The sequence below is a fragment of the Phyllobates terribilis genome, unplaced genomic scaffold (genome assembly GCF_046119375.1).
Source record: "Phyllobates terribilis strain yellow unplaced genomic scaffold, ASM4611937v1 Scaffold_5__5_contigs__length_657084704, whole genome shotgun sequence".
NCBI classification, from domain to species: Eukaryota; Metazoa; Chordata; class Amphibia; order Anura; family Dendrobatidae; genus Phyllobates; species Phyllobates terribilis.
Genome location: NW_027362765.1, coordinates 546,810,376 through 546,832,212, shown reverse-complemented (window position 1 = coordinate 546,832,212; position 21,837 = coordinate 546,810,376). Strand labels below are relative to the sequence as shown.

At 41.8% G+C, this 21,837-nt stretch overlaps 1 protein-coding gene across 1 annotated transcript in view; it reads right to left on the bottom strand.

Moving 5' to 3' along the window:
- Positions 1 to 894: 894 nt before the first annotated feature.
- Positions 895 to 21,837, bottom strand: part of PSAP (prosaposin) — a 37,733-nt gene continuing 16,790 nt past the window's right edge. The window contains exons 4-14 of the mRNA XM_073685850.1: positions 20,920 to 21,045; positions 19,787 to 19,981; positions 14,608 to 14,748; positions 14,024 to 14,080; positions 11,668 to 11,787; positions 11,465 to 11,560; positions 9,339 to 9,519; positions 8,904 to 9,067; positions 5,568 to 5,648; positions 4,991 to 5,095; positions 895 to 1,653 (exon numbers count right to left, since the gene is read on the bottom strand). Coding sequence (XP_073541951.1) covers positions 1,618 to 1,653; positions 4,991 to 5,095; positions 5,568 to 5,648; positions 8,904 to 9,067; positions 9,339 to 9,519; positions 11,465 to 11,560; positions 11,668 to 11,787; positions 14,024 to 14,080; positions 14,608 to 14,748; positions 19,787 to 19,981; positions 20,920 to 21,045 — 1,302 coding nt within the window. The 3' untranslated portion in view covers positions 895 to 1,617. The remainder of the gene's footprint in view (positions 1,654 to 4,990; positions 5,096 to 5,567; positions 5,649 to 8,903; positions 9,068 to 9,338; positions 9,520 to 11,464; positions 11,561 to 11,667; positions 11,788 to 14,023; positions 14,081 to 14,607; positions 14,749 to 19,786; positions 19,982 to 20,919; positions 21,046 to 21,837) is intronic.

Sequence of the window (21,837 nt, the reverse complement as noted above, 5' to 3'; positions counted from 1 at the left end):
CTGGCGCGACGCCCCTCGTCAGCGGTGAACAGGCTCCCGCTCCGGCGTTCTCACTCACTCGCATGCGGTCCCATACTTCCTGGCGTCCGCGCGAACCACGCCCACTTCCGGCAGAAGGCTCAGGCTCACCGGAAACACGTCACAGGGCCGTGCCTGTCACGTTCCCCGCCAGCGCGGCCCAGATCTCTTGCATAGTGTAGCGGGAGTGGGGGGGGGGGGGGGGGGAATAGGCCAGGATGGGGTTGCCCACATGCAGACCCACACATAGCGGACCATCCACCTCCGCAAGAGGGGATGTCAAGCTGACCGCAAAGCACACAGAGGTGCCCCAATGAACCCTGCCGTGGCGTCTCCAGAAGCTCAGAACTGACTGGGGCAGGAACTTCACCACCCCAGCACCCTGACAGGAAACCTAAACTGAGGCGGGAGAGAGGTGCCGCCCTTTTTAACCTGTAGGTTTCCTATCCTTGATGGGTAGATCCTCTCTCTTGGTGCTGTCATGGGAGTACGAATAAATTAAAAATTATGTGGGAAGAAGGGTATGAAAACACGATTGCAAAAATGGAAAATGGCCCCATGGTTAAGGGGCTAATCAGCCCTGATTGGCTCAGACCAGTTTTGGAACCAATACCACAGGCTGTCAGCAGCATTCACCCACAGAATTTTTGCCCCTCGGGGGGCACCATTTACTTATTCCTCATCAGATTTAAAACAGCAATGAGGTAATAAGGCCTTTTAATGGCTGCCGCACTAGCATTTTAAAGATTGATTGCATTTCACCAGATACTTGGGCTAATAAGTTTCAAGTCCTTGAAAATCACTAATCTGGCCTTATCTATGCCACCATCTTCTTATGGCCCAAGTGATCATACATACTCAATTCAGACTCAAAACTCAAAGACAGAATATTAGGTTTTATTATCCTTTAGTGCAAGAAACAAGTCAATCTATACTTTATTGTATTTAAAGTTTGACAGTAGTTCAAAAAAGTTAAATGAATTCAAGTCTCAGATTTAGCATGTTACACAAGCAGTAAAATTTTAAAAGCAGTAACAATAGAAACGGGTACTGAAACCGTACATAAGTGACCAAAGGAAAAAAATTTACAGTACTACACAACTAATGCTTAATAAATTTATGGTAAATTTAAATCAGGTTTTTGTTAGATAATCTAAATTACTCCAAACCTCTTGGCATTTCATCTAAAGAACCAAAGAAAAAAACAAATATACAAAAAAGCAAAGTTTGTGAGTTTGAATTATTAGAAACAGCAGACATGTTTCAGCTTTCTACCCAAGCTCCGTTATCACCTAAGACTGGTAGAGATGGAAATTTGTATTGTGAAAACAGGTAATTTTCGATGCTGTGGTGAAATAAGCTGGGTATGAGATTGGCTTATATTACATGATGCACACCAATTATAATTTCATAGAGTTTAAATTTAATGAAAGCATAAAAATTGTTATTTCCTATCCTCTCTAAAGAACAAATATGTACATCTAGCCATTACTTCTCCACACATTTTTCCCTGCTATTTAATAGAACACTAGCCCTGGAGAACAAAAAAAAAATGCTTGATCCAGTCCATTATTTTTATTGATTTGGGTATAGTGCTCTTTAGTTCCACACGTGACGCTTGCAGTGCGCAATAGCCTAATAAGAAAAAAAAAAATTTTGATAAACAGTTTGCAATTACAGAAGAGTATTTCAGACATGGTAAACCATAAAAAAAAATATAAATGTGGTAAGGGCAGGAAGGCACTAAACCATAAAGGGGTATTCCCATCTCCAAGATCTTATTTATTTATATAGCGCCATTGATTCCATGGTGCTGTACATGAGAAGGGGTTACATACAAAGTACAGATATCACTTACAGTAAACAAGCTAACAATGATAAACTGGTACAGGGGGAAGAGGGCCCTGCCCTTCCGGACTTACATTCTACAGGATAGTGGGGGGGCAGTTTCAGTAGCTCCAGTGGTGTTGAGGGGGTAGCGAGGCAACTTGCAGGCTTTAAGCTCACTTAAAGAGATGGGTTTTCAGGTTTCGTCTGAAGGATCCAGGTGTGGTGGATAATATGACGTGTTGAGGCACAGAATTCCAGAGGATGAGGGATATTCACGAGAAATCTTGGAGGCAATTGGATAAGGAATGAATAAGTGTGGAGGAGAGAAGGTAGTCTTGGGAGGACCGGAGATTACGTAAGAGAATAGATCGGGCGATTAGTTCAGAGATGTACGGAGGAGAGAGGTTATGGATGGCTTTGTAGGTCAGTGTTAGTAGTTTGAACTGGATACGCTGGGCAACTGGAAGCGAGTGAAGGGATTTGCAAAAGGGGGTAGCAGAGGAGTAGTGAGGGGAGAGATGAACTAGTTGCGCAGCAGAGTTAAGGATGGACTGGAGAGGTGCGAGAGTGTTAGCAGGTAGGTCACAGAGGAGGATGTTGAAGTAGTGAAGGCGGGAGATGAGGGCATGCACAAGCAGTTTAGTAGATTGAGGGTTGAGGAAAGGATGGATTCTGGAAATCTTTTTGAGCTGGAGGTGGCCAGAGATTGGATGTGTGGTTTGAAGGACAGGGCCGAGTCAAGGGTTACTCCGAGGCAGTGGATTGCTGGTACGGGGGAAAGCGTGATGTCATTTATTGTGATAGAAAGATCAGGCGGGGGAGGTCCGCAAGGTTGAGGAAAAATGATGAGTTCAGATTCGTCCACATTGTTATTGAGGAAGTGAGAGGAGAAGGAGGATATGGCTGATAGACACCCTGGGATTCTGGACAGCAGAGAGGGGACGTCTGGGCCAGAGAGGTATATTTGAGTGTCATCAGCGTACATAAGGTACTGGAAGCCATGGGACTTTATGAGCTGTCCCAGGCCAAGAGTATAGATTGAGAAGAGTAGGTGTCCTAGGACAGAGCCTTGAGGGACTCCAACATAGAGGGCGGGATGAGGAGGTAATGTGGGAGACACTAAATGTGTGGTTGGAAAGGTATGAGGAGAGCCAGGATAGGGCAAGGTCTTTTTTAACACCAAAGGAGAGGATATGTAGTAGGAGGCAGTGGTCAACTGTCGAGGCAGAGGACAAGTCAAGAAGGAGTATAGAAAATCATCTGTTAGATTTGGCTGCAAGTCATTAGTAATTTTGGTAAGGGCAGTTTCGGTGGAATGGTGACAGCGGAAGCCAGATTGTTGGTTGTCGAAGAGTTAGATGAGAAGTGAGGAAAGTTCAGTGTGAATGTGTTGCTCAAGGAGTTTGGAGGAGAATAGGAGCAGCGATATGGAGCGATAGCTGGACAAAGCGGTTGAGTCGAGGCATGACTTTTTGAGGATGGGTGTGATTGTGGCATGTTTGAAGGCAGAGGGGAAGGTATCAAAAGTTAGTGATAGGTTGAAGAGATGGGTTAGGGATGGGATGAGTGTGGGATGGGGTCCAGTGCACAAGTGGTGAGGTGTGATTTGGAGAGGAGATGAGCAAGGTCTCCTTCGGTGATCTTTGAGAGGGAAGGGCAACGGTCTGGAAAACAAAGGGGATATGGTGGTTGGACAGTAGAGACTTTGTGGGGAAAACTCCTCAGCAGAGATCAGGGAGGTCAGAGGGGGCAGTGGAGGGTAGAGGAGGGAGTTAAAAAAAAAAGTGTTGAATAATTGTTTGGGGTTGTAGGATAAGGAAGATATGAGGGTTGTGAAGTAGGCCTGTTTAACAGAGGTGAGGGCTGATTTGAATGCAGTGAAGTCATCTTGCAAATGTGTTCTCTTTCAACGCTGCTCCACAACCCTGGACGCTTGGGCCATGCACAAGAGGGGCGACAGAGATAATAGCTGATGCGAGAGTGGCATTGTAGAAAGCAGTGGCACTGTGTTATGGAGTGAAGATATGGATGTCAGTGGTAGAATAGAGTCAGTGTGTGAGTGACTAGATGTGCAAGGTTTCTGCAGGGGTGTGCTAGGTGCTGGACATGGGTGACAGGTAAGAGAAAGTGAGCAGCTGGTGGTCAGATAGGTGTAGGGGGAGGTTGTGAGGTTAGATAGGGAGCAGAGTCGGGTGAAGATAAGGTCTGTATGGGTGCCTGAGGAGGACCACTGAATGAGTCGAAAAGATGAAGCAACAGGAGTTTGGATGCTGCTGACTGGCGGGTATCAGTGGAGAAGTTGAGATCGCCCATGATGATTGTGGGAATGTCAGCAGAGCGAAATTAAAGAAGCCAGGTGGAGAATTGGACAATAAAGGCAGTGACTGGGCCCGGAAGTCAGTATTTGACGGCTACTTGGTGGTTAGAGGGAGAGTAGATGCTGACAAAGTGGACTTCAAAAGAAGGGAGAATAAGGGAGAGCAGTGGTGGGGTAGTGCTAAAGGTGCAGTTGGTAGAAAGGAGAAGACCCACTCCTCCACCATGTCTGTTACCGGGGCGAGGGGTCTGGGTGATGTGGAGGCTAAAGCAACCCAGCGCAGCAGGGGAGGCAGTGTCGGAGGGTGTCAGCTATGTTTCTGTGATGCCCAGGAAGAAGAAATTACGTGACATAAAGAGGTCATAAGTGGCATGGAGCTTATTGCAGACAGAGAGATACTTGGGAGGGTGTATTAGCAAATGCCTCCAATTACAAATGTAGTATAGTTTTTCTGACTTGCCATGTCTCTTTCCTCATGTGCAGGCATTGCAGGACTTCAGGTGTCCATGGTTATGACCACTTATAGTGAATTAGATAGCTAGTTGCTAGTGGTCGTAACCATGGATATTTAAGGTTCTGCAATGCCTGCACATGAGGAAAGACATAGCGAATCAGAAAAACTATACTACATTTCTAATTGGAGGTATTTGTTAACTACATATTGGGACAAGATCTTGGAGATGGGAATACCCCTTTAACTAAAACACACCAATAAAAAAAACCAATACAAAATGGATGAACCAGAAGCATGTGAAAGACTACAGATTGATTCATTTGTGTAAAACTAAACCAGCAGGTAGATTAGTAAGAATAGGAGTCACTTACATTGCAACGTCCTGCAGTTTCCATATCTTTGCACCAGTAACTTGGCCCCCACATGCATTTTTCACTTCCCAAAAGTGGTTTTGCATTAGTGCACAGATTCATTTTCTGTATAAAAAAAAAAAAAAGTACGTTACAAAAAAAACGTAAAAAAAAAAACTTAAGCAGCTTTGGATTGATGGCTCTGGTTTGACATCTAGGGAACTGAGGAGATTTCGCCTCGGCTTGCTTTGAGTTATGCTTATATTCCTCAAATCAAACTTCTTTGAAAATTAATAAAAATGTTATTAGTACTTCCACAAGTTATATGTAATTGGATAGACTATTGTTACCATATTCGTTCATCTAATTATGCTGGTTTTACAGAGCCAAGATGTATAAATAACTCATGTTTAATGCTTCTTAAGGTTGGGGGGTGGAGAACTGTGGTTCTCCAATGTTTGTCTGGCTGTTTTTTTTTTTTATTTTTACCTTTGTGAAAACCTTTATAAAAATCAATAAAAAACATTTGATTTAAAAAAAAATAAAAAACAACCCAACTTTGGAAAATGATTTGCAATTCACTATGTCCACATCTTACCTCACAAACAATTGTTGGGTCCATCACTTGCAGAAACAGCTCAATAAATAAACGTTCATAGGTATCAACAAGGACAAGGCACTAAGAAAAAGCACAGAATAACCTGTAAGGGTAATCATGTAACATGTACATTAAAGAGTCGACGAGTTAGTATTAAAATGGCTCTAGGTAATGTTAGCATTCAAACATTAGACACAGAAGCAGTCTCATCACTGAAGGCTTAAAGGGGTTTTCCCATGACCAAAAGTTCATTTTGATCAATAGATCTTTGAATAAGTTCCATGATTGGATGAATTTAAATAGAATGTTCCTGTGCAGAGATAATCTCATAAATGTGTCCGTACTGTTAATGTGCAATGGTTGTGTCTGACAGTACAGGAACATGATCTGATCATACCACAGCTCCTGGACGGGGGGGGGGGGGGGGAGGAGGAGGAGCATAAAGAGTATACAGACAGGACACCATGGGATCACAGCTGATTCTTTGAGGTAAAACATTACTTAACAGGCAGTGAAATGTTTTACCTCACAGAAAGAATCTGCTGTGATCCCGTGCTGTACTGTCTGTATAATCTATTTTGCTTCCTCCACTGCCCAGGAGCTGTGGTATGATCAGACTACATCCCTGTATGGTCAGACACAGCCATTACACATTGCACAGCAGGGGCACATTTATAAGATTATCTCAGCACATGAACATTTTATTTAAACACATCTAATTGTTGACGTTATTATTCTAAGATCTATTGGTAAAAAAAATGAACTTGTTTGTGGGAAAACCGCTTTAAGGGCTGGTCATGTTGCTTGCCCTTCCCACCAACTGCCGGGCTATGTTGGTTTACGTTCATCTGCATTTACAGCATAAGAAATGGGCATTTAAAAAAAAATAAAAATAACACAAGTTAGGGTTCATTCATGCATTGTGTGAAGTGTCCAAGTGATGTCTGATACTTTATTAGACCCATAGAGTCTCACAGATCTGTGAAAATGACGTAACCGATAAGGAGATTTGTAAAATGCAAAACATGTCCTAATCCTCACCATCAGATCAGAATAAAGCAGGACGTACTCAGCGGACACGAGTTGTCTGAAAAATTACACCTTAAGCATTTAGGAAAGGGCTGTCCAGTAGTGGGAAACCCTTTAAAGGGAATCTGTCACGTCCTAGCTGCCCTCTAGACTGCCCCCATAACGTTGTCAGTGATGCAATGTGCATCATTAACCAGCTGTTTTCATGAAAATTGGTTCAGCTATAATGATTTTATAAAGTTTAATATACTTAGATCCTACCTGTGTTTTCAGTCATAGGTTAGTGCTTGTCATATTCAGTCATGGGCGGGCACAGCATTCACTCACTGCTGGCACCAGCCATGTATTTGAATCCTGCTCCTGGCAAACGCCGATATTGTGGGGCACAGACGTACTTGTATATGTCCGGCTGTCTGCGCAGTGAGGCTGTGATTACCAGCTTCACTGCACATACGTGGGGAACATAGCGCATGCGCAGTGAAGCTGTGTAGTTCGAAGCTGCACTGCACATGCGCTATGACTATTCCCCGCACATGCGCAGTGAGGCTGTGTGATTACCAGCTTCAATGCGCATGTGCTATGATGCAGTATGTTCTCCGTGCATGTGCAGTGAAGCTTGTAATCACTCAGCCTCACTGCGCAGGCGGCCGGACATAAAAGTGTTCATGCGCCCCACAATATCAGCGTTTGCCGGGAGCAGGATTCAAATACATGGACGGCGCCAGCAGTGAGCAAATGCTGCGCCTGCCCATGACTGAATATGACAAGCACACCCCTATGACTGAAAAGACAGGTAGGATCTAAGTATATTAAACGTTAAAACCATGATGGCTGCACCAATTTTCATGAAGACAGCTTGTTTCTGATGCATATTGCATCACTAACACCACTATGGGGGCAGTCTAGAGGGCAGCTAGGATGTGACAGGTTCCCTTTAATAAAAATAAGTACCTCAAGGGAGAGAAAAAACCCCACAAACATGTACTTGGGGTACTTCAGCATTTAAGAAGGCGTTTGTCCAGTAGAGGACAACTCCTTTAAATGGTACTGTGAGATACCCTACTGTCCTCTAAGCCACAGCAGAAGAAAGTACTACTATATTAAGTGTTGTCCGGAGAAACTTGGATTTGCCACTAAGGCTGTGTGCCCACTACGCATTTTTTAAGCGTTTCCGCAGTGGCAATTCCGCTGCAGAAACACTTAAAAAATGCTTGGTAGAAGGCCTGCCATGTTCCCCAATGATAATCCGCATGTACTGTGCACATGATGCGGAAATTTCCGCTGCGGATTATCATTAAGGAAAAATACGCAGCACTACCAATTATTTTGCAGAAGCGCTGCATTTTCGTCGCCATTGACTTGCATTGGAAAGCATGGATTACGCATCACTGCATCTGTACATGCGGAATCCATGCGTTCCAATGTGCGGATGGTACCTGGGTTTGGAGAAGAGGAGACTCTCCTCCAGACCCGGGTACCATAGTATCTGTAAAAAAAAAAAAAATAATAAAATAAAAAAATAAAAATATTATACTTACCTTCTGATTGGCCCCCGGTGTCCTTGGCTTGCCGGCAGCTCGTGGTAGACTAAAGGACCTGCGCTGACGTCATTTAGTGATGTGACTGGTCACTCGATGCGGACGTCGGCAGGTCCTTAAATCTACCGCGAGCTGGCGGCAAGCAGAGACAAGGACTCCGGGGGCCATCAGAAGGCAAGTATATATTTATTTTTTACCATTCTTTTGGTCACACTATATAAATCCATGCAGTTTGCATAGATTTATACAGTGTGACCAAGTTGTCAAGCACTTTCCGAGTGATGCTAAAAAAAAATAGCTTGGAAAGTGCTTGACAACCCGCATGCGGAAATGCAAGTGAAGAACACTTCACTTCCGCATGTCCCTAGCAGGAAAAAAGCATGTACAATCCGCATGTACAATCCGCATGTGTTTTTTCTGCCAGGGAGATGCAGAAACGCTCAGGAAAAATCCGGAGCATTTCTGCATCGTGGGCACATAGCCTTACCGTCACTTCTGTTTGTTCACAGGGTAAAAAAACACAGAGGAGGTTTTTAATGTGTAAATAGTAAGAAAATGGATATACAAAAATCAAAATTAGTGAACAATAATCAGGTGTCTGTACAGCACTGTGGAATTAATGGCTGTATACAAGTAAAATAAATAAAATGTGACAAGAAAAAAAAAAAAAAAACATTTGTGATACTAGTCATTCAGGCTAGAATCTGGCCATAAAGGAAAAAAAAAAAAAAAAAAAAAAGAAGAACAGAAGAATGTAGCAGTAGTTTACCTCATCTGCCATTTTGTCTGGCAGGTAATTGCACACCACATGTAAAGCATTCTTGATTCTCTCTTGAGTAGCATTTTTCTCCAGAAGCTTGTCCATATATTCCACAATCATCTTGCACACTGGACAGGAACCTCCAGACTGAATATGTTCGGCACTGAGTTTCACTGTGAAGAGTATAAGTTTAGCTCAGAATATTTATAAAAAGTTCATGGTCTTGACACCAATTTAATATCCACAAAGTAAAACGCAAACAGCAGAAATGCTTGTTTCATCCCACTTCTTGCCTTGTCAGTTCATCCTAAAGCTACAGAAACTAGACACAAACTGCTCTATGGAAGATTAACTACACATCATATATAAAATGTATTACATTAATAACTTTGCACACAACCATTTCTACACAAAAAAAGGGAAAAACACAGAAAATAACTTTACTTGACTTTTGTTCTCGAGAACTGCAACATCCAAGCACCGAGCAGATTTGGTCTGGTGGCATCTCTTGCGCAATCAGCGCAATAACAGCTGCGCTGTAGGTATCGATAAAATCTATGCATGCGTTACGATATTTGGAAGGAATTATGCTGCAGATTTCTTCCAGGACTTCCTTTATGTGCTCCTATAGCGGAAAGAATTACAAGTCTCATTGTGTGAAGAGCAGTTATATTAACAGAAGGCAAAAAAAGATCTACCGACTTCTAATGTAATGTATTCCGAGATTTAAAGCGCTACAGTCATTTTATTTCATAAAATCAATGGTGCACATGAAAATAAGATACTTGTAAAATAACTCTGCATAATCTGCTTCTCTTTCCCCCTGGACTGATCTTTCACTCACAAAAATCTCAATTCACTGGTAAAATCTGCATTCAGTGAAGACACTCTCCCATTATGAAGATAGGACCTAGTCAGCAGCAGCCGCCATCTACGCAAACGTAGAATGACCAGCAACTGCCATCTCAGTAATGTAACAATCTGTCTTTACTGACTACAGATCTTACCCGTGAATTGAGAATGATTGATCAGACCGTGCAGAGAAAGAAGCAGATTACGCTCATAAGATCTCTTGTATTCATGGGTACTATTGATTTACAAAACAAACATGTTTGTTTTTTTTTATTTATTTTCTTTTAAACTGTCCACATTTTGTATTGTTTCATGGCAAGATGCTGTATTCGTCTTAGTGCAGCCTAAACTGTTATTCCCATTTTCATTGCTGAATGGTCAGCAAGTGCTTGTATTTACAAGCAATTTTAACATTTACTGCTCATTAAAATGGTCAGCTGATCTTGAGATATTAACTTGTTACAGCTCGTTGTCTTGGAGACCGACCACCGCTGGCAAGCAGAACAATTACAAGCTCTTTTCGGGCTTGCACTGTTTTGAAGCTGGCCAGGATTGCTGGAATGCGCTGTTACCTCCTAATCCCGACCAGCTTCAGTGCAGTGCTTGCTGTGGTCAGTATCCTAGGCAACAAGCTGTCAAAATGAAGACCCCAAGAACTGCAGCGAACTTTAACCCCATAATGGCCAGGCCAAATTTTTGAAATCTGACATGTGTCACTTTATGTAGTAATAACTCTGGAATGCTTCAACATATCCCATTGATTTTAGAGACTTTCGTGACACATACCTTAGGTTAGTGGTAAAATTAGGTTGATACGTTGTGTTTATTTTTAAAAATATCAGAAACGTGAACATTTTTTCAAAAGATTTGCAATTTTCAAACTTTGAATAATTATCTCTTTAATCCAGATAGTCATAGCACACAACATTAATAAATAACATTTCCCTCATCTCTGCTTTACATCAGCACCATTTGTAAAATGTGGTTTTATTTTGTTAACATTTTAGGTTTAAAAATGTAGTGGTAATTTATCAAGTGTACAGCTGATAGCTGCTGGATTGTCACCCGTCAGAATGCTAGTCTCTTATATCACAGGTCAGTTTTAAGTCGTATTGGCGGCCATTAAGGAGTTTGTTTTCACATGCACTTTCCAATAATATCCATTTATGAACACGGGAACAACCCTTTAAAAGTTTGAGCACTCACATTATACCAAGTATTTTAACCTTTTCTCTGCCAAGTAAGCATCTTGTTGCTCCAGTCAGGGAAGCAGCTCAGTATGTAGCCAGTTTGTCATATATAGCTGCAACTCTGGTCTGGTTTAAAGGGACTCAATCAGCAGAGCATGAATGTTCAAAGCAAGTACATCAGCCATTCATTCAAGCCAAACCTTCACTCTTGGTTTCCCCTTTATCAGCACCCCCTACACACATGACAGTTCTGGCTTCATGGAGAAGGGTGGAGATGGATTGAAAACAAGGTGAGAACATGCACTTAATTGTTTGGCCCCGCCTGATGCGCCAGGCTCCTGTACTTGGTGAGAACAATCATTCCGTACTGACAGTCCCCTTAGAAGCCAAGAAGATCTACAAAAGCCAGGTAGATTTACAGTAAAACTGGCATGCTGTTCAGCCCCTCAGCCAGAGTGCAGACAATGGCTGATATAAGTCTAACCTTCTCTGACAACATGCATTGCTCTGTCTGGGTATAAAGCATACCTCTGTAGAATTTTTCTCTAGAAGGTCTTCAAGTCTTTTTATTACTATTTCGCAAACTTCACAAACTGGATTGAACTGGATAGGTTCTTGTTTAATCTTTAAAGTAAGCAAATTGAAGTTAGGATGTAATAAAAGACAGTTTACGTCTAGCACATCTTAATGGGCTCAATGATTCCTTTACAATGCTGTTGTGCAGACCTTACCTTTATAGCAGGCTGAAGTTTCACAGCAGGAACAAGAACTTTTGCAGGAGTCATTTCCACCATTGGTTGAGCCTTTTCCTGTGCACACAAGCCTGAGGCACTACAGATCTGCTGTGCTGGCTGAAAGGAGGACATGAATAAATATAATACTTAATAAGTGGTGATATAGTGTAGCATTATTCATCTGTGATTAGCTTAAAAGGGGTATTCCCATCTCCAAGATGCCATCTCAATATGTAGTAGGTATAATATTAGCAGATACCTCCTATTAGAAATGTAGAATAGTTTTTCTGATTTGCCATGTCTCTTTCCTCATGTGCAGGGCATTGCAGGACCTCAGGCATCTATGGTTACAATCACTGATAGTGAATTAGATAGCTAGTTGCTGTAACCATGGATACCTGAGGTCCTGCAATGCCTGCACATTAGGAAAGACATAGCAAATCAGAAAAATTATACATTTCTAATAGGAGGTATTTGCTAATATTACACCTACTACATATTAGGATAGGATCTTGGAGATAGGAATACTCCTTTAAAGAACTGGTCAAACTCTAGGGAAAAAAAAAAAGGTATTTATGAACTGTGCATGTACGTTTTCATAAGTAAAATTGCTTCATGTAGCAGATTTAAAGAGGAATGAAATGAAAGACAACTCGAATTTGTGCTTATGAGCAGTGAATATAAAATTGATACAAATGTGAATAAGTAATCACAGTGGTGCTAGTAATGAGGATTTCTTCATGAACATTTCTCAAGTAGAGTGGAATCAGAAGTGTGTACAAGCAGTTATGGATTTAAGAGTTCCATGCATTAAGCAAGTCATCTGCCCTTCCCAAAATGCTAGTGATCCTGTGAAAGGATTCAATCGGAAAGAGATCTTATGGATTTAAAGAAAAACAAAACCCTCCTATAAGGATTAGTTAAGATTGCAGTTGCTTAGATGGGTTATCAATGTTAGCCAATTTCACTTAGGCCATGTTAAAATCAGTTTTGGAGGATCAGTTACATTTAAATTCATGTTAAAGGGGAACAGTTTTAATTTTGATTTGATAAACTAATAGTGAACATGAAAATAAGAAGTTGTGTAATATATCTTACAAGAGAAATCTGCTTCTCCCCCCCCCTGTACTGACCGTTCATTCTTAAACTTCTCAATTCACAAGTAAAATCTTTATTCAGTGAAGACAGATTTCTCCATCAAAAAGATGGCAGCTGGTACTGATGAGATTCTGTGTGGACAGGAGAGGAGCTGGAGACAGAGCCCCTCCATCCACCTCTCCTCTACAAAGAATCTTATCAGTACCAGCTGTCATCTCCTCTCAGTAATGTAACAACTGAATTCAGATTTTACTCATAAAATGAATGATCGGTCCTGGCAGAGAAAGAAGATTCCTCTAAAAATTCTTATTTTCATGTGTACTATTGATTTATCAAATCAAAATTAAAATGACGGTTAAGTATAAGGCCAGACAGCAATTAATACACAAAAAGCTGGTAAGATATCACATCAGCGGTGGTAGACGCCACAACTTTGAAAGGACAGGGACTCCTGTTTGCCATAACGTGGCAGTGGGCTTCCCCAGCCCAATCAGAATATTAAATAAGAACCCCTCAGTTTTGTAAGTTTCTGCTTTGTTGCAATAGATCAATATAGGAGGAGATTTGGAGGTGTTTTTTTCCCTACAAATATGGCAATAAAATAAAAGCCATCAAGAGCACATACAAAGTTTAATAAACCCATAAGAAATCTAGAGAAAGGGTTAAAAGTTGGCACAAGTCAGTCACACCAAATACTTGGTTATTAGGGGAAAAAAAAGTCACGTACTTTACAGTTAGATTATTAAAAGGTTATCACAAATCCACACCACCAGCAGTTTAAGCTTTTGGTCTTTTTTTTTTTTTTAATAAGTGTGCAGTTTGTAGGGTGCACAGTAAAATACACATACCTGATCCTGATCAGTTATAGAAACCAAAAGGACCAGCACCAAAGAGAAAGGAAAGATCAGTACAATGTACAGTGAATTAAAGAACAGTATGAAGCAAAGATAGAGCCATCAAAAGAACATGTCACAGTAGCGTATAACGGGCATATCGTAAGCACAAGTTTTTCCTGGAGTTTAGTTTTATATATCACACTAAAGCCAAGATGTCACAATAAAAACCCTTGTCCACATGTTCTGTTCCACAAACCAGAAAGCCACCCAAAGACAATCCCAACCAAGCCGGCGCAGCCACGCATTACATCAACCGGCATAGAACTAGTTCTGCCCGCAGCACTCGTGCCCACCAATTCTTAAATGAAACGAGGCAATAGACAGAAACATTTGTTATTGATAATCATTAATGATCTTACCATTTGGATAATCATTTGTATAACAAGTTCGGCATACTGATTAACATAGGTCTTGCACTGAGGGAAAACAAAATTAAGTCATTTAAAGCAGTCCCATCAAAACGTATATCCTCTTAATATATTGCAATCACCATATTATATAGCACTGTGCACTTACAATTGCTCATTTTACCTTTCTACCCAGTTAATTCTGCTCTTTCATATTAGGTCTATGGCATCACTATTAGAAACTGACTAACTGAATCCTTCTCAGCTCTAAGTTGGCGGCTCCCCGTGACTGATCACTCTAACAGATGTAGCTCAGTCACTTACTATACCCTGCTCATTGCATAGATGTGGATATATCTGGGGGAGAGCGGTGACCGAACAAGCTGTATAAAGGTGTGAGGGCACCTTCATATTAGAAGTTTATACAGAATGGTGGAAACCCAAACACGTACCTTGTTTTTGACCAAAAGACAGTGAATATGTCATTGTGAAAAAGGTAATATTTTCTACATGAAGGTACAGATGAGTCAATTCATTTTAGAGAGAACATGTAGAAATACCAGATATCAACAAGTTAGCTGAAGGGAGATACCTACTAAATCACTTATACCACCACCAAGCAGATCACATTGTTTCAGAGCATTTTCAATCAGAGATTTGCCAAAAGAAGAGTTGGTTTTAAGCGACTCTTGGATGTCGTTGACAAGCTGGAGACAGTCTTTGCAGACATCAGCATTCTAGAAAATGACAGGGGGAAAAAAAAAAAAAAAAAAAAAAGATACAAATTATACACATACCTTGAATGTCAGGGGAAGGATTCAAATTAGCAAAAAAAGTTTAATACAATTAGGCCATTCAGGCTATGTGCCCACGTTGCGGACCTGAAGCATATTTTTTACGCTTCTCCCTGGCGGGAAAATCGCATGCGGATATTACATGCGGTTTTCCCGCCAGGTAGAAGCGTTTGTGAGGCGTCTTTGCATGCATTTCCGCATGCGGGTTATCAAGCACTTCTCCAAGCATCACTTGGAAAAGTGCTTGACAACTTGTTCAGAATGGTAAAAAATAAAACTTTATACTCACCTTCCGATGCATTCTCTGCCCCGTCCGGAGGCTTGAGCAGCTCACGCTGTTGTGTGCAGGACCTGCGGTGACGTCATTGAGTCATGTGGTGGGTCACATGACTCAATGACGTGGCAGGTCCTTCAGACAACAGCGCGACGGAGGGAAAACATCAGAAGATAAGTATAAACTTTATTTTATTCTTTTTTTTACAGGTTCTTTGGTACCCAGGTCTGGATGAGAGTCTCCTCTCATCCAGACTTGGGTACCATCCGCACATTGATTCCGCTGCACTTCCGCAAAATTAATGAACATGCTGCGGATTTTTGACCGCAGCATATACGCTGCAGAAAAATCCGCAGCATGGGCATTGACATTGCAGAATGCCATTGGGGACCATGGGGTGCGGATATACATGCGTTTTACAAGCGTTTACGCTGCGGAAATTCCGCAGCATATACGCTTGAAAAATGCTACGTGGGCACACAGCCTTAGGTAAAAAAAAACGAACGGCTGCTGAAGGATGGTTACACCTTAAATGATTTTTATACCAGAAGTCCGGAGATGTAGCTAACAGGAATATGCGGCAATTTTTTTCTCCTTTTCTTGTGTATTACTAGTTTAGTGATTTTATAATCAATTGTTTTTAATACAGGTTAAAACGCTGTCATTTTGTATTTACTTATTAAAATTTCTCTGCAGCTGCTGGGGGCAGCAATTTTTATTTGCTGGTGTGTCTGAGAACGACACTTACATACCACAAATACGCCAGGCCCTCGGCATAGGAGACTGCGGTTGGTGTTCGACCGCATCCCCCATGCTGTGGCTGCCTCAGTTGTGAAATGGGCATATGCCATGGGCTGTCTAGGACTCCACTATGGGAGGAGTTAGACACCATTTAATTGTAGTTCAATTTCCCCCTTTACCAGTTCAGTGCTTTAAGGCAAGCGGTGATCGGAGTGACAGGAGCAGTGCAGAGCCTACAAGTACAGGTCACACAGCGGCATTGACAGGAACGCTAAGCTACTCCACCTAGAGTTTAAAAGTGGAAAATATCAACACTGTTTCATTTTATCCTATGTCATATTGCACGTCTCATTAAAGGGTTGATCACCACATGTAGGATTGCTGCTTCCAATAGGTGGCGCTATAGAGTTCAGCTCTTTTTCTCCGAAGAGGCAATTTGCATATTTAATTTTATGCAAACTAAAAAAAAGAATTAATCTGATCACTAAACGGCGTAACGATGAAAAAAGAACTCAAAACTCCAGAATCGTTGTTTTTTGGTCGCCGCAAAACCCTGCAATAATGAGCGATCTAAACATCGTATCTATCCCAAAATGGTATCTAAAACTTCAGCTCAGTGGGCAAAATATAAACCCTCACCCGGCCCCAGATCCTGAAAAATTGAGACACTACGGCTCTCAAAAAATGGTGCCTTTTAAGGCTGAGTGCCCACGTAGCGTTTTTCAAGCTTTTATGCTGCGGAATTTCCACAGCGCAAACACTTGTGAAACGCTAGTTAATCCGCACCCCATGGTCCCCAAGGGGATTCCGCATGTCCTATGCACATGCTGCGGATTTTTCTGCAGCGTTTATGCTGCGTACAAAAATCCGCAGCATGTTCATTAATTTTGCAGAAGTGCAGCGGAATGGCCGCCATTGACTTGCATTGAGACACATAGAAACTGCGACTGTACATTTGTACAAGCGGATTTTATGCGTCTCTATGTGCGGATGGTACCCAGTTCTGGAGGAGAGAAGACTCATCCAGACCTGGGTACCATTGTACCTGTAAAAAAAAAGAATAAAATAAATAAAGTTTATACTCCCCTTTCCAAAGGCTCTCTCTGCATGCCGGCAGCGCTGAAGGACCTTCGGTGACGTCACAGTCATGTGACCGCAGGCCCTTTACCGCTCTGTCTCGCGATATGCCGGCAGCCAGGAACCAGCGCTGCAGCACACACCGGGACATCGGGGGTGAGTATAGCTTTATTTTTTTACTTTTACAGTCACACTATATAAATCCATGCTGTTTGCATGGATTTATACAGTGTGACCTAGTTGTCAAGCACTTTCCAAGTGATGCTATCGCCTGGAAAGCGCTTGTCAATGTGAATCCGCATGTATTCTGCAGGAAAAACGCATGCACAATCTGCATGCGTTTTTTCTGCCAGGGAGATGCAGAAATGCTGCAGAAATTTTCTGCTTAATTTCTGCATCGTGGGCACATAGCCTTAGACAAAAAGTTTAAAAAAAAAAAATTCACCACTTAAAAAAAAAAAAACTATTTATCTTTGGTATCTACGAACTCGTAATGACCTGGAGAATCACAATGGCAGGTCAATTTTAACATTTAGTGAACATTGTCACAAAAAAAAATAAACACAATTGTGTAATTGCACTTTTTTTTTGCAATTTCACCACACTTGGAATTTTATTCCAGTACGGGATATGGTAAAAACCATGATGTCGTTCAAAAGTACAACTCGGCCCACAAAAAAACTAGCCCTTTCGACCATATTGACAGAAAGAAAATATTATGGCTCTGGGAAGAAGAGGGACAAAACAACAAAAAACAAAATCCCAAGGTGGTGAAGGGGTTAAACAATTGATAAAAATATTAAAAACTTTACATATCGGGCATTTTTGAAGGTGACGATACCAAATGTGTATTTGATATTTTTTAATTGCTTTATTTTGAATGGGGTGAAAAGGGGGTGATTTGAACTAGACTTAATTTTTTTTTTTTTTTTTTTTATATACTTGCTTTAATAGTCTCTTCTGATCTGAACTTCTGATAGCTCAAGTTACACATAGCAGGGGTCAGGCTTCAGCCCTGCTGTGTGTAACAAAAAGCTCATTGCTATGAACACGAGCCACTGTGCGGCACTCATAACAGATTGGCTATGACAACCACAGGGGTCTCAAGCCAACCCACGATCAAGTAACAGGGTCGCCGAGGGACGGAGCTAATGACCCGCTTCCGGCACAATCATGTTAAATACTGCTGTCAGTTTGACAGCGGCATTTAACATAACAGCCGCAGGGGGATAGCGATGCCACCCGCGGCTGTTAGGGGCACATGTCAGCTGGTTAAATCAGCTGTCATGTGCCGCAAGAGGTGCGCGCTCAGCACCGAAGCCCGCACCAAAAAGGGGAGGCGACCTGTGACGTATGAATACGTCATAGGTCGTAAAGGGGTTAACATTCCCTTTAACGGGGGTGTAAAGTAATCTGCATTTTCTTTAGGAAATATCCTCACTTTTGCTTCCCTCTTTCCTACATAACCGATGCTAAACTGTGCCACTGGGTGGGGTGCGGAGCAGATCAGTTGCCATTCCTCACACTTCTATTGAGTACTGTGCAGTTAGAGGATCACTTTGCAGAGACCTGGCTGTTGGGGAAACAGAATAGCATTTCCGTCTACTGACTAACAGCCAAAAGGTGCAAATTGCTATACACTTTGAACACTAGCTGGCATGTTACTAAATATAATTACTTCACTGGAAGGCAGCTACAACCATTTGATTATTTTTTTTCTTAAAGGGGAACGAGTCATCAGGTTTGACTGATATGAGATATGGCCACCACCTTTCAGCCCTCATATAAAGTATTGTAATTTGCTTTATGTATGCCCCAGATTCAGCCTGCAACAAAAGAAAAACCCCTTTTATTACACTCACCTGCAGGGCGATCGGGTCCAATGGGTGTCGCTGGTCTTGGTCTGGCGTCTCCCTTGTGATGTAGTCCTCATTCTTGCTTTGTGTGGATGACTGGTCCCTACATCATCCACAGTCTCAGGCATCACGCTCCTGCTCAGGTGTACTCTGCCCAGACCAGGGCACAGCGAAGTACTGCAGAGCGCATGCACCGGGAAAGGTCAAAGAGCCCCAGCACAAACACACTGCAGTATTGAACTGTCTGCCCTAGTCAGGACAGAGAAATACACCTGCGCAGGAGCGCCATGCTGGGGACACTGGATGATGTAGGGACTCGTCATCCACATGAAGCTAGGAGGACGGCATTGAAAGAAGGAAGGCGCCGGATAAGAGCAGCAACACCCATCGGACCCGATTGCCCCGTAGGAGAGTATTAGATCAGGTCTTTGTCTTGCAGGCCAGATTGGGGGCATATAGACAGTACATGAGAGTGCTGTATATGAGGGCTGAAAGGTGGTGGTCTCATCTCATATGATATGAGACAAACCTGTTGACAAGTTCCCTTTAAACAATAACCTTAATACAAGATACACTGGGTTTACCAGTTTATAAACAAAAAAAGGACTGAAAAAAACTAATTTAGTAAAGTGTTATGGATGGGCACTCTATTTTGATGTTCACTCCTGAAAGCAGAAGTCCTTTATGAAGAAGCATGCAAGCTCACAGCTGCAGAAACCCTAAGTGTCATAAAAAGGGAACTGAGTAATGCAATACGAGCTAGGACTCCTTATTACTCATGTGACGTTCATTCTGCAGTGACAGCTTAACGCACCATTATCTTCAGTGCCAATATACACACAAAAAAAAAAAAAGTCAAAGCACTTCAGAAGAGACATCTAACGCATTGCACCTTCTAAACAAGATTATAAAAGATAAATCTATTACATTTTTAAAACTTCAGAACCCAAGTTTGCAGATTTGTACAGTAGTTGGTATCAGATGCATGAAAACGATCAGGTCTCTTCTGCTGTGGAGACTAACAGTTGGTTACCTTAGGTGCCTCCTGAGCTTTATCCTGGGGCACGAGGAGAAGGGGAAGGTTTGCCATAAATGGGTAAACCACTTTGGACATATCTACGTCAGGAATCTCATTGGAGAGGAGCTGCTGAGATGGTTTTAGACTAGCTAAATGTTGTTGCAGAGAAGTGCAAAGATGAAGTGCACAGCAGATTACTGATGGATTACCCTGAAGAAAACAAAAATAATGACATTTGTAGCAAAGCTACAATACAGAGGTCTCTCAATTATCAGCAAGTTCATAACACAAAGCCACACCAGTAAAAAAAAACAAAAAAAAAAAAATTTTTTTGAGCTCACAGCTTGCGTTAAAAAGGATTAAGGCTATATTCACACACGTTGGGATTTTCAGCGTATTTTGCTGCAGATTTTTATGCAAATTTTCAGCTGCGTTTTGCATTACCAGCAAAGTCTATGAGAAACCAGAATTTTCTGTTCCCAATAGAGCATGTCACTTTCAGCATTTTCTCACCTATAGGAAGTAATGGGTAGTGAAAAACATGAACCGGTTTTGCTGCGTTTTTAGCGAAAATAAGCAAGTACCACAGTATGTGAAACATTTATTTGTGTGTTTTTACCATCTTGCCTTGGTCACTGAGATGGTAGTTTGCATAAGGAGTGTTTAATTAAATTAGTGATGTGCATATTGTAAACATTAGCTGAGCTACATGTGAGATTGAATACCTCTGGCCCAGGGAGGTGTGAAATTGAACAATGCCTGTGTAACTGAATGGCAGACCCCACAGTGTAAAATTAAATAGTGTCACACACTGGCAGTGCATTGAGTTTGTTAAACTATTCCTGAACAATTCACCTCCCCCAGTTATGCCAAAACCAGAATTCGATTTTTTTTTTTCACTGAACTTAATGTACATGCATAAAAGAGAAAGCATGAACAAGAGAATTCTGCAAAAAAAAAAAAAAAAAAGCCCCAAAAACCGCAGAAAAAAAATCCGCAGCAAGGCCTGCATTTTTGACACAGCTGATTTTTTGCCAGAGATCAGTTTTGCTGCATATTTATGACAAAAAACACCCAACATGTGTGAACATAGCCCAAGAATAAAAAAAAAAAAAAAAAAAAAAACACTACAAAAGTATACAAGTTACCAGTTCATCTTCAATGATGTTCAGTATAATAGAGATGTATTCTGCAACTATTTCTTTGCATTGAGAACTTGCTGAAGGGTCCGGAATGAGTTCACAAAGCTTGTTTAAGTACTCCTGAATTACAGTCTGAAATTACAAAATTTACATAGATCACGGCTGTGAAAATATACTTAGGAAAAAAAAATGATTTTGTGCCTCAATCTGAAGCTCAAACTCTTTATGCAATTTCTAGCTACACACTCAGATGTATTCCAAGCTGTCAGACAAAACATACGTTTTCAGTAGAGTCTGTGCGAACTGATTTGCTACACCATCAAATAATGGTTGGGCTAGGCACAAGTCCAGAGAAAAGCTCAACTCCCAGCATTCTTAGCCCAATCTGCATTTGTCCAAGTGATGCCAGAGTCTCTTAACCCCTTCCCAATATGTGATGAACGGGTAAGTCATGGCGATTGTGAGGGCCCAGGAGCAGTGCCCACAATCGCCGGCAGGTGCTCAGCTTATGCAACAGCAGAGCTCTGGCTGTCACAGCCCAGGGTGGTGCCTGCAGCCACCCCTCACTGCTGCTTAGCTCGGAGCATGATCTAAAAGGCATTCTGTCAGTGTCACACTGACCGATATAATGCATTGCAATGCATACCAGTGATCGGAGTAATAATTAAAAGGGGATTGTCTATTAGGACAACCCCTTTTCCACCTGAATGTTTGGTGCTGAAAACAAACAAAAAACGCTTCTATCCACCTCCCGTGCCAGCACCTTTCCAGCCGTGTTGGCACTTGCACTCCTGGGTCTCCCGTACAGTTATGACACATGAGCCCTGAACCCAATCAGCGCTGGAGTTACTGTTCCTGCCATTGAAAAATCAATCAAGAGGAAATATAAGTAGCCACAGCCCTGACTTCCTCTTGATGTTAGAT